The sequence below is a fragment of the Polyodon spathula genome, chromosome 23 (assembly GCF_017654505.1).
Source record: "Polyodon spathula isolate WHYD16114869_AA chromosome 23, ASM1765450v1, whole genome shotgun sequence".
In the NCBI taxonomy this organism is placed as follows: Eukaryota; Metazoa; Chordata; class Actinopteri; order Acipenseriformes; family Polyodontidae; genus Polyodon; species Polyodon spathula.
The window spans coordinates 13,624,171-13,637,410 of record NC_054556.1 but is presented as its reverse complement, the minus strand read 5'-3'; the positions used below and the strand labels follow the sequence as shown (position 1 = coordinate 13,637,410).

Here is a 13,240-nt window from a genome sequence, read left to right as displayed (position 1 = left end):
ATTTAAATTCAGCTCTTTTCACTATATATCTGAGCATCTTGTTGGCCTTTTTTTTTTATTTTTTTAATAGCTTCCCCTATAGAGGGGCCAACAAGTTAATTGCAGGTATTGACCATCAGTTTTTTGGTTTTGTTTTTCTCATTCAGTTTTCAGCTGCACAGCAGGCCTGCAGTATAAATTAACGGCTTTGAGATGACTCTGAACAGTTTTGAGAGTCTGTAGCATGTAGCCTAGAATCGTGTTGGCTAGGAAATGTTTTTGTTTACCAAACAGCCCCAACTGATCCCAAACACTTGCCTCTGGCAATCCCCCCCCCCCTTCCCCCCCAATATATTTAGACCAGAGTTATCATTTCAGTGTTTATAGGTAAATCATACTTTGCAGATGGGTGTTCTCTCTGGGTTTCTGTTACTGCAACCAATAGTTCTTCCATCTGGTAAATAAATAGTGAGATGCCTTTCCCATGTGCTTGCTGGTGTGCTCGATAGCTGTGCAAGCCACAGGCTCTCCATTTCTTTATATGGAGGCTCAGTGGGTTAATCGTGGGTTTTGCTGTTTCTGTTTCTGGGGTTCATTGTTCAGGCTGTGAGCAGGATGTGTGAAGTAGATCTAATACACAATACAAAGGGCAGCCCTCTGATACACAATACAAAGAACAGGCCTCTGATGATACACAATACAAAGGACAGGCCTCTGTTGATACACCATACAAAGGGCAGGCCTGAATGCAGAGCCTGGCTGCCTGGGAGAGGCCCGTTCTGTGCTCAGTGGAATGTTTTAGATTAGAGGAATGGATTAGAGGAAGTGCTAAGTGATATATTTTTCTCCATTCTTGCTAATGGAATTTGAAAATCAGCAATGTGTTTTCTTCATGTTTCCAATGTTTCGTTTGTCATGTTGAATCTGCTGTATTATTAACTTCCTGTAACCAGGCTGTGTTGTGTGATGCACTGATGGAACGAATTCTTATCCTTGCAGGCAATTCTAGAACTGTGGGTGGCATGAGGGTGATTCTAGAGCTGCTGGTGCAAACCAGGCAGTCTCTCTTCAAAGCATTTGTAGATGACTGTCTGTCAAAAACATGGTTTTCAACATGGCAATGATTTTTCTGTACAATAAATAGTAGCGGCACATATATACTGTACTGTAGAGGTTTGATTACACACAGAGCAGTGATTCCTCACTATACTGTACTGTAGAAGTTTGTTTACTCACAGGGCAGTGATTCCTCACTATACTGAATGCTGGGTTGCCTGTGTTAAGTGCCTCCCTGTCCTCCCCTGTCCAGACTCCAAGGCCATCGTGGATGGGAACCTGAAGCTGATCTTGGGGCTGGTGTGGACACTCATCCTGCACTACTCCATCTCTATGCCAGTGTGGGAGGATGAGGAGGACGAGGATGCCAAGAAGCAGACTCCCAAGCAGCGCCTCCTGGGCTGGATCCAGAACAAGATCCCCTACCTGCCCATCACCAACTTCAGCAAAGACTGGCAGGACGGGCGCACGCTCGGGGCGCTGGTGGACAGCTGTGCACCAGGTGAGCGGCCTCCAGGGGGCAGCAGCAGCAGCAACACTGTTCACGCAGCTGCTGGGGTACAATATGATACATGTCACAATGTGCCAGGCTGATACACGCGGGGGTCCAGATGAGCTACTCTAAGATGTGCAGTAAGATACGATTCTTTTTTGTGCTGGTATTGTTGAAAAGCAATGCTTGAATAAGGCAGCATAGAGGAGCATGTAAATACACTGAGCATGTCTAGATCTTTGGCCTTCTCAGTGACCACAGGCTCTGGAAGAGTGTAGTAAACACACACTGAGCAATGTGATATGGGTGGAAAGGGACATGCTTGTGTGACGCTGCTCTAGTACTGAAGTCCTGCTTGTGTTGAAGCTAGAGAGGCAGTTCCTGTGATTGTAATAGGAGAGACTAGCTGACATGAACACTGTACTTAATAAGCTTTTGATACTTTGACACATTAAAGTGCGGTCCTGTTCCCTTATCTGTTAAGCTCCATGCTTACAAGGCTTCAGCTCTTTAAACTGTATTTGATCACCCACATTATTAATCATGAATGAGAAGTCAATGAGTCATTGTTTAGGGCTTGTTTAGGGCTTCCACCTTATCCTGTGTGTAGATATCAGCACATTTTTTGTTTGCTAACAGTGTAGCAGTTCATGAGTGCAATCATTGTTTTTGTGATTTATAATAGGTTAAGTGTGTATATAATATGACAAAACAAACCTCACCCAGACTGCATGAGGTGAAATCTCTTCTAATAAGACACCCTAACCATGCATTACAGATCTTATTTGTGATAACATGCAAGAAATCTAATTGTGACCCAGTCAGTGTGTTATTCCATTGGAATGCCTTTCCTACCCTTCACCCAGTCAGTATGGACTGGCATAGCTGGAAACGCTCATCGCTGCCCCAGCTACTTCCAAGTCTGAGGCAGCTCCTTTCCAAGCTCCTATCCTCTTAGAAACTCGCCTTCGTTGTTGTATTTGGCTGCTAATTGACCAGGGAATATCAAACAAGTGTGTGTCTCACTTCCAGGTCTGTGTCCTGACTGGGAGAACTGGGATGGAACCAAACCAGTGGACAATGCGCGGGAGGCCATGCAGCAGGCAGACGACTGGCTGGGGATTCCACAGGTAAAGAGACACAGTGGCACAGCCAGTGAGGGGCAGCAATAGGTCTTTCTTTCCTTTTTCTTTCTCAATATTCTGGTCCTTGTGCAGCGATGTGAAGAATTACAGTAATTCTATGACATCACCTGCTCATAGAAAGAACACAATTTCCCTCCCTTATTGTAAACCCCCCTGTAATGTGATCCAGACTGCCGTAGCTCGTTCAGGCCTGCCAAGCGCCTCAGCATGGCAACTATCTGGAATGGGCTGGATGGGGCAAAGGATTTAGTGTTGAATCCTTGAATGAGTCTCGATGACCTGTCTTCATCAGCTCTTGATGAGTGGTGAGTTTGAAAAGAACACCCCTGATGTAGTGTATCGGGGAGAGACTTGGCACTGTGTACGCTATTCGCACTGTCTGCACGCTCACACTGCACACTGTCTTCACTCTCACACTATTCACACTGCATACTCACACTATTCACACTGCACACTCACACTATTCACAGTGCACACTGCATTCTCATGCTATTCACACTGCACACTCATGCTCTTCATACTGCACACTGTCTACACTCTCACACTATTCACACTGTCTGCACTCTCACCCTATTCACACTGCACACTGTCTACACTCTCACACTATTCACACTGTCTGCACTCTCACACTATTCACACTGCACACTGTCTTCACTCTCGCACTATTCACACTCACACTATTCACACTGCACACTGTCTGCATTCTCATGCTATTCACACTGCACACTCATGGTCTTCATACTGCACACTGTCTGCACTCTCACACTGCCCACTGTCTGCATTCTCACGCTATTCACACTGCACACTCTCACACTATTCACACTGCGCTCACACTATTCACACTGTGCACACTCACATTATTCACACTGCATACTCACACTATTTACACTGTCTGCACACTCACACTATATGCACTCTCACACTGTCTGCATTCTCATGCTCTTCATACTGCACTGTCTGCACTCTCACACTATTCACACTGCACACTGTCTACACTCACACTATTCACACTGTCTGCACTTTCACACTGTTCACACTGCACACTGTCTGCACTCTCACACTATTCACACGGTCTGCACTCTCACACTATTCACACTGCACACTGTCTGCACTCTCACACTATTCACACTGTCTGCACTCTCACACTATTCACACTGCACACTGTCTGCACTCTCACACTATTCACACTGTCTGCACTCTCACACTATTCACACTGTCACACTGTCACACTCTCACACTATTCACACTGTCTGCACTCTCACACTATTCACACTGCATACTGTCTACACTCTCACACTATTCACACTGTCTGCACTCTCACACTATTCACACTGCACACTGTCTGCACTCTCACACTATTCACACACTGTCTGCACTCTCACACTATTCACACTGCACACTGTCTACACTCTCACACTATTCACACTGTCTGCACTCTCACACTATTCACACTGCACACTGTCTGCACTCTCTCACTATTCACACTGTCTGCACTCTCACACTATTCACACTGTCTGCACTCTCACACTATTCACACTGTCTGCACTCTCACACTATTCACACTGCATACTGTCTACACTCTCACACTATTCACACTGTCTGCACTCACACTATTCACACTGCACACTGTCTGCACTCTCACACTATTCACACTGTCTGCACTCTCACACTATTCACACTGCACACTGTCTGCACTCTCACACTATTCACACTGTCTGCACTCACACTATTCACACTGCACACTGTCTGCACTCTCACACTATTCACACTGTCTGCACTCTCACACTATTCACACTGTCTGCACTCTCACACTATTCACACTGTCTGCACTCTCACACACTGCACACTGTCTGCACTCTCACACTATTCACACTATGCACACTGTCTGCACTCTCACACTATGCACACTGTCTGCACTCTGTCTACACTCTCACACTATTCACACTGTCTGCACTCTCACACTATTCACACTGCATACTGTCTGCACTCTCACACTATTCACACTGTCTGCACTCACACTATTCACACTGCACACTGTCTGCACTCTCACACTATTCACACTGCACACTGTCTACACTCTCACACTATGCACACTGTCTGCACTCTCACACTATTCACACTGCACACTGTCTACACTCTTACACTATGCACACTGTCTGCACTCTCACACTATTCACACTGCACACTGTCTGCACTCTCACACTATTCACACTGTCTGCACTCGCACTATTCACACTGCACACTGTCTGCACTCTCACAGTATTCACACTGCACACAGGAAAGGCAGCCCTTAAGGGGTGAAGGCAGTATCACCGTCCAACTCAAATGATCTTGAAAGTGCCAGACAGCACTTTTTTTTTCAGCTGAAGGTATTTTTTACTTTTTTTTTTTTTTTTAAACAACTCTCAGATCTGAACTTGCATAGCTTAGTCGTAATGTACTCTGGGAATGTAGTTTATTGGTGTCCACTGCCCACTGTTAAATCACACATTAAAACTACAAATCCCACCCCCCACCAAATGGCTGTGAGTTATCAGTGCACTCGGTTGAAAACTTTTTTGTCTCAAACAAGATGAGGAAATAACAATTTATTCATGTGATTGAAGAGGTGTAAAAAAAAAAAAAAAAAAAAAAAAAAAAAAAAATGTGAACAGTGGAGTTCAGATCTGTTGGTATCTCTACAAGAAATGAGCAATGCAGACGAGCGAGCAGGGAACTTAGACTCGTTACAGTCGACGGAGCACAAAAAGAATTGAATAAAGTTCAACCAGCAGTGGAGAAAAGATTTGCCCTGGCTTAAGTTTGACAATGTTAAGAAATGCACGTTTTATCAGCCGATGGCAGGCAAGACTGCATTTTAACAGGGAGTCAGCAGTTCAAACATAACTGTATGAAAAGGGTTGGATTAGCAATTTGCTTTTCAATCAACCTAAAAATAAGACCATTACTTGAAATGCATTACTGAAATAGATTTCTCTCTCTCTTTCTTTCTCTCTCTCTCTTGCGCTGTCTTTCTATCTGTCTATCTATCTATCTATCTATAGTTGTATTAGCAGGTTGTATATCTTTGTAATGACCTTTGTTTAGGTTTTCACTTGTCTTACTGTTTAGCAGGTTTTGTATTTCAGTTTTCAAACTAAATGATCTGAATAGCCCCTGTTTCTACTGATCTCAATAAGCCCCTGTTCATAAAGCTCCTCCAAGGTTTGTCTGGTTATCTATTAAGTTGTGAATTGCATTTTGAAACCCTTGCTGACAGTGAGTGCTTCTCCTTATTCCTGTACACAACATCACCATTCACAGAGCCTGCAGCATTATCCAGCTTCTCTGATAGACCTGGGAGTTGCACACACTGTGCCCTTAGCAAACAGGTGGAGGTTGGGAATGGATTCCTTTTCACTTGCCTCAGAGACACAGACACACACCCCTCAGGATTAGCGACTGCAATGTTTGCTCAACGGGCTGCGTTCCTATTTCAATGAACTTCCTGCTCGGTGTGAGTAAATGCTGCACTCTCCTGTTTCTAAGTTTGGATTCCCTTTCTGTTGCTCCACAGATAAACAGGCACTGCCGATGATGTCACAAGCTGCTTGTGACAATGCCACGGTTACTCCGGAATCATTTGTTGTGCAGTGATGCCTGTGTTATAATCGAGTCATACCCAATCGGATATTTTCTCCAATCAGCGTTCTCACATCCATTAAACAGAAGTCATTACATAAGAACATAAGAAAGGTTACAAACGAGAGGAGGTCATTCGGCCCATCTTGCTCATTTGGTTGTTAGTAGCTTATTGATCCCAGAATCTCATCAAGCAGCTTCTTGAAGGATCCCCAGGTGTCAACTTTAACAAATTACTGGGGAGTTGGTTCCAGACCCTCACAATTCTCTGTTAAAAAAAAAAAAAAAAAGTGCCTCCTAGTTTCTGTTCTGAATGCTCCTTTATCTAATCTCCATTTGTGACCCCTGGTCCTTGTTTCTTTTTTCAGGTTAAAAAAGTCCCTTGGGTCGACATTGTCAATACCTTTTAGAATTTTAAATGCTTGAATCAGATCGCCGCGTGGTCGTCTTTGTTCAAGACTGAATAAATTCTAATTTTTTAGCCTGTCTGCATACGACATGCCTTTTAAACCCGGGATAATTCTGGTCACTTGCACGCTTTCTAGAGCAGCAATATCCTTTTTGTAGCGAGGTGACCAGAACTGAACACAGTATTCTAGATGAGGTCTTACTAATGCATTGTAAAATTTTAACATTACTTCCCTTGATTTAAATTAAATTCTTTTCACTATATAAACCCGAGCATTTTGTTTAGCCTTTTTTATAGCTTCCCCACATTGTCTAGATGAAGACATTTGAGTCAACATAAACTCATAGGTCTTTTTCATAGATTCCTTCTTCAATTTCAGTATCTCCCATATGATATTTATAATGCACATTTTTATTGCCTGTGTGCAGTACCTTACACTTTTCTCTTATCTCATTTGCCATGTGTCTTCCCAGTTCTGAATGCTGTCTAGATAATTTTGAATGACTTTTGCTGCTGCATCAGTGTTTGCCACTCCTCCTATTTTTGTGTTGTCTGCAAATTTAACAAGTTTGCTTACTATACCAGAACCTAAGTCATTAATGCTGATTAGGAATGGCAGAGGACCCTGTGGTACTCCACTGGTTACCTCACTCCATTTTGAGGTTTCTTTTCTAATTGGTACCTTTGGTTTTCTACATGTTAACCACTCCCTAATCCATGTGCATGCATCCCTACTGCGTTCAGTTTGAAAATTAATCTTTTTATGCAGGACTTTGTCAAAAGCTTTCTGGAAATCGAAATAAACCATGTCATATGCTTTGCAATTATCCATTGTCGATGTTGCATCCTCAAAAAAATCAAGCAAGGTTAGTCAGACACTATCTCCCTTTCCTCAAACCTTGTTGACTGTCTCCCAGGATACTGTTATCGTATATAGGTAATTTTCAATTTTGGATCTCATTATAGTTTCCATATAATAGAAGTCAGGCTTATTGGTCTGTAATCAGTGTGCCGTGCTGCAGTGTAAACACTGAAAGCAGCCTGCAGGTGGTTTAATAGACAGGTATGTTTCAAATATCACCTGGACTTGCTTTTCATGTCATGTATTTTCCAGAATGTGTGCAGAGTACCTGGATATTATGTAGCTCACTGCTCTGAACTCACATGAGAGGCAAGCAGTGTGTAACTGTACAGACGTGATCATGTTTCATAATTAAATGCTGAGAACAGGTAACTGTGAGTTCAGGAGACAGGTAATACACCTTTTAGAAGAACTGTTATGAATGTTCGACTGCAGGTCTGCACCACCTTGTAGCTCATTGTTTTACCACACTGTCACCTCGTACCTGTGACCCCGGTTGTGTTTGTGTTCAACATGTGTTGCGGGTGATGTGTGTGTCAGTGATGGATGCTGCCCTTACTCTGTGTCTCTGTGATGCAGGTGATGTGTGTGTCAGTGATGGATGCTGCCCTCACTCTGTGTCTCTGTGATGCAGGTGATGTGTGTGTCAGTGATGGACACTGTTATCACTCTGTGTTGCAGGTGATTACTCCGGAGGAGATCATCGACCCCAATGTAGACGAGCATTCTGTCATGACTTACCTGTCGCAGTTCCCCAAAGCCAAGCTGAAACCAGGAGCACCCCTCAAACCCAAACTGAACCCCAAGAAAGCCAGAGCCTATGGGCCAGGTACGTCCGTCTTTCTGGCATAGACATTGGCATTGACACTATATTTACTTTCTATGTAACAGCAATATATATATTTGGTTCAATGTTTTAACACTGAGTATCACATATATAAAAGCATTCCCAGCCATGTGGTGTAGAGACTGAAGTAGGGCGTGTTTGATGTCCACTGTCAGGGTCAAGGTTGTGCACCTAACTCCCGCTGGGGACTGAGAGTTGAGGAGGTGATATTGATGTCCTGTGTCTGCTCTCTCGCTGTGCTGTGGGAGTGCTGTGTCTGCTCTCTCGCTGTGCTGTGTCTGCTCTCTCGCTGTGCTGTGTCTGCTCTCTCTATCTGCTGTGTCTGCTCTCACACTGTGATATGTGAGTGCTGTGTCTGCTCTCCAGGTATCGAGCCGAGTGGGAATACAGTGCTGCGCCCGGCAGTGTTCACCGTGGACACCATCAGCGCCGGGCAGGGTGAGCTCACTGTGTACATCGAGGACCCGGCCGGCACCAGGGAGGAGGTGAGTGTCCAGAGGGTCTGCACTAATCAGGCCTGCTTCCTACACCTGGAAACTCTGTACTTCTTTAAATAGTTTTCATTCTCAGGGATGGAAACAAGACTCCTATTGCATAGCAATTTCACCAGTTCCATATTTTAATGCAAGCTTGATTTGCACAGTGTATAGGTAACAAGCCCAGGTGCGTCTTATTAAACTCATAGTAAATGAGACACTGAAACTACAGGACAGCTCCGCGGTCGTTCATTTCCATATAGGACACTGAAACTATTAGCTCTAGTAAAACTGTCTGTTTGCAAAGTTAAAACAATGTGTTATGAATATTTAAGAAAAGCAATCCTATTGGGTTGTCAAGTTTTTCTTTCTTAGAAATGTTAAATATGAGAGAGAATTCCTTCTTTTTTTTTTACCCTTATATATTTTTTAATTTAGTTGTCACCAATGGTTTTTACTCTGGTTTTCTCCCTAATTTGGAATGCTCAATTATTATTTGCATCCCGGTTCACCGCTGCAACCCCCTGGCGACTCGGGGAACGGAGGCTGGAGCACACGTCCTCCGTAACGTGCTCCTGCCAATCCTGTCATTTTTCACACTGTGAATCCACAGCGAGGCCACCAGACCTAGAGGGCTGGAGGACAGTCCAAATCTGAATGGCTCCACTGCAGACCTGCAGGTGTCCTATCAGCCACAGTAGTCGCTGGTGTGTGGTGAACCGTGGTGAACCGTGGATTCTCCTACCGACCTAAGCCCTCCCTACCCGGGCGACGGTTGACCAATTGTGCGGCGCCCCCTAGGAACCCCAGGTCATGGTCGGCACTGGATTCAGACCTGCGATCTCCTATAGGGCACATCCTTGTGGAGCACTTTCACTGGATGCGCCACTTTTAAATATTTTAACTGTAGTCTGCTTCTTTAACACCCTAAAACAGTCCCATGAATATCAAACTTCATTGTATTGATAAAGCCTGCTGTGTAAATAACTCCTTTACACTGTACATACTCCTTTCTGAAATGCTGTTCCTCTACTCACCAGGTAAAACCCGTTCCAAACAACGACAAGAACAAGACCTATACTGTGACCTACATTCCGCGAGTGAGCGGCATGCACAAGGTATGAGACCCCAGCAGCTCCTCTTCTCACTCCCTGTATATCCTGTGAGTGAGGGGCATGCACAAGTTATGAGACCCCAGCAGGTCCTCTCTGTAATGAAGTCGGCATATAAGGGACTGTGCACTGGTAGTGTATTCCCCCTGAAACAATGAGTTTGTTACACATTTCAATGGAACAATATTATTCTAATACTGGCATGCAGGGTATTTTCCACCCCATCTGATATCACTTTGGTAAATGACAGCACAGCAATTGGAACGCTTCCATGTAAGTCGTGCCGGTCTCAACATGTTTTAGCTTACACAATAGCACAGTGCAGTGTTTAGATGTGCAGTGTGTAATACAGGATAGGCACAGTGCAGTGTTTAGATGTGTAGTGTGTTGTACAGGATAGTAAAGAAGCTGTATCTCTGAACAGTATTGTAATGCATGCAATACCTACAATATGACACTGTGCATGGAGCGGTAAAGAATGTAGAAATACTGAAGAAACTTAGTCAATTCTTACTGTCAATTCTTATTGTCACGCTGAGCCCTTGATAAAGTTATCATTACAATTTTTGTTTCGTCACTTTGAAGGGATATTGAAATTGCACTAAATAGTGGAAACTGGTTTAAAACAGCCTTTATAAAAATGTGTGGGACACAGAGGTAAAATCATAGCAAAGTGTAGGTGAAGCATAGTGCCTGTGCCCCTGTGTTACTGTTGCCCCGTGCCCCTGTGTTACTGTTGCCCCGTGCCCCTGTGTTACTGTGTCCCGTGCCCCTGTGCTACTGTGTCCCGTGCCCCTGTGCTACTGTGCCCCGTGCCCCTGTGCTACTGTGCCCCGTGCCCCTGTGTTACAGTTGCCCCGTGCCCCTGTGTTACCGTTGCCCCGTGCCCCTGTGTTACCGTTGCCCCGTGCCCCTGTGTTACCGTTGCCCCGTGCCCCTGTGTTACGTTGCCCCGTGCCCCTGTGTTACTTTGTCCCGTGCCCCTGTGTTACTTTGTCCCGTGCCCCTGTGTTACGTTGTCCCGTGCCCCTGTGTTACGTTGCCCCGTGCCCCTGTGTTACCGTTGCCCCGTGCCCCTGTGTTACGTTGTCCCGTGCCCCTGTGTTACGTTGTCCCGTGCCCCTGTGTTACGTTGCCCCGTGCCCCTGTGTTACGTTGCCCTGTGTTACGTTGCCCCGTGCCCCTGTGTTACGTTGTCCCGTGCCCCTGTGTTACTGTGTCCCGTGCCCCTGTGTTACTGTGTCCCGTGCCCCTGTGTTACTGTGTCCCGTGCCCCTGTGTTACTGTGTCCCGTGCCCCTGTGCTACTGTGTCCCGTGCCCCTGTGCTACTGTGTCCCGTGCCCCTGTGTTACTGTGTCCCGTGCCCCTGTGTTACTGTGTCCCGTGCCCCTGTGTTACTGTTGCCCCGTGCCCCTGTGTTACTGTTGCCCCGTGCCCCTGTGTTACTGTGTCCCGTGCCCCTGTGTTACTGTGTCCCGTGCCCCTGTGTTACTGTGTCCCGTGCCCCTGTGTTACTGTGTCCCGTGCCCCTGTGTTACTGTGTCCCGTGCCCCTGTGTTACTGTTGCCCCGTGCCCCTGTGTTACTGTTGCCCCGTGCCCCTGTGTTACTGTTGCCCCGTGCCCCTGTGTTACTGTTGCCCCGTGCCCCTGTGTTACTGTTGCCCCGTGCCCCTGTGTTACTGTTGCCCCGTGCCCCTGTGTTACTGTGCCCCGTGCCCCTGTGCTACTGTTGCCCCGTGCCCCTGTGTTACTGTTGCCCCGTGCCCCTGTGCTACTGTGCCCCCGTGCCCCTGTGCTACTGTGCCCCCGTGCCCCTGTGCTACTGTGCCCCCGTGCCCCTGTGCTACTGTGCCCCGTGCCCCTGTGTTACTGTTGCCCCGTGCCCCTGTGTTACTGTTGCCCCGTGCCCCTGTGTTACTGTTGCCCCGTGCCCCTGTGTTACTGTTGCCCCGTGCCCCTGTGTTACTGTTGCCCCGTGCCCCTGTGTTACTGTTGCCCCGTGCCCCTGTGTTACTGTTGTCCCGTGCCCCTGTGTTACTGTGTCCCGTGCCCCTGTGTTACTGTGTCCCGTGCCCCTGTGTTACTGTGTCCCGTGCCCCTGTGTTACTGTGTCCCGTGCCCCTGTGCTACTGTGTCCCGTGCCCCTGTGCTACTGTGTCCCGTGCCCCTGTGCTACTGTGTCCCGTGCCCCTGTGTTACCGTTGCCCCGTGCCCCTGTGTTACCGTTGCCCCGTGCCCCTGTGTTACCGTTGCCCCGTGCCCCTGTGTTACCGTTGCCCCGTGCCCCTGTGTTACCGTTGCCCCGTGCCCCTGTGTTACGTTGCCCCGTGCCCCTGTGTTACGTTGCCCCGTGCCCCTGTGTTACGTTGTCCCGTGCCCCTGTGTTACGTTGCCCCGTGCCCCTGTGCTACTGTGTCCCGTGCCCCTGTGCTACTGTGCCCCGTGCCCCTGTGCTACTGTGCCCCCGTGCCCCTGTGCTACTGTGCCCCCGTGCCCCTGTGTTACTGTTGCCCCGTGCCCCTGTGTTACGGTTGCCCCGTGCCCCTGTGTTACGGTTGCCCCGTGCCCCTGTGTTACGGTTGCCCCGTGCCCCTGTGTTACGGTTGCCCCGTGCCCCTGTGTTACGGTTGCCCCGTGCCCCTGTGTTACGGTTGCCCCGTGCCCCTGTGTTACGGTTGCCCCGTGCCCCTGTGTTACGGTTGCCCCGTGCCCCTGTGTTACGGTTGCCCCGTGCCCCTGTGTTACGGTTGCCCCGTGCCCCTGTGTTACGGTTGCCCCGTGCCCCTGTGTTAATGTGTCCTGTGTTAATGTGCCCTGTGCCCCTGTGTTAATGTGTCCTGTGTTAATGTGCTGTGTGTGTGCTGTTGTGTGCAGGTTGTCGTGTTCTTTGCTGGGCAGCACATCTCTAAGAGTCCTTTCGAGGTGAATGTTGACAAGTCTCAGGGAGATGCCAGCAAGGTGACTGCAAAGGGACCCGGCCTGGAGTCTACTGGAAACATTGCAAACAAACCCACCTACTTCGACATCAGCACTGCAGGTCAGACACCTCTCTGGTAGAGCCTCTCTCTCTGTCTTGTTTCCTAGCTGTAGGTCACATAGTCTGATTTGTAGTTAGATCACTGGCAGGAAACTGTCCAACACTGCTGTCTTATTGTCACCTGTACCCTGAGTCTAACCCCAACCCCCACTCCCTGTCTCTCTCCTCTTTGTGTGCACAGTTTCTACCAGCCCCACCCCC

At 47.4% G+C, this 13,240-nt stretch overlaps 1 protein-coding gene across 3 annotated transcripts in view; it reads left to right on the top strand.

The window, feature by feature from the left end:
* Positions 1–13,240, top strand: part of LOC121298072 (filamin-B) — a 112,707-nt gene that overhangs the window by 30,071 nt on the left and 69,396 nt on the right. For all 3 annotated transcript variants that reach the window (XM_041224857.1, XM_041224859.1, XM_041224858.1), the window contains exons 2-7: positions 1,289–1,537; positions 2,561–2,658; positions 8,247–8,394; positions 8,779–8,897; positions 9,929–10,006; positions 12,877–13,039. In XM_041224857.1, the coding sequence (XP_041080791.1) occupies positions 1,289–1,537; positions 2,561–2,658; positions 8,247–8,394; positions 8,779–8,897; positions 9,929–10,006; positions 12,877–13,039 (855 nt within the window). The remainder of the gene's footprint in view (positions 1–1,288; positions 1,538–2,560; positions 2,659–8,246; positions 8,395–8,778; positions 8,898–9,928; positions 10,007–12,876; positions 13,040–13,240) is intronic.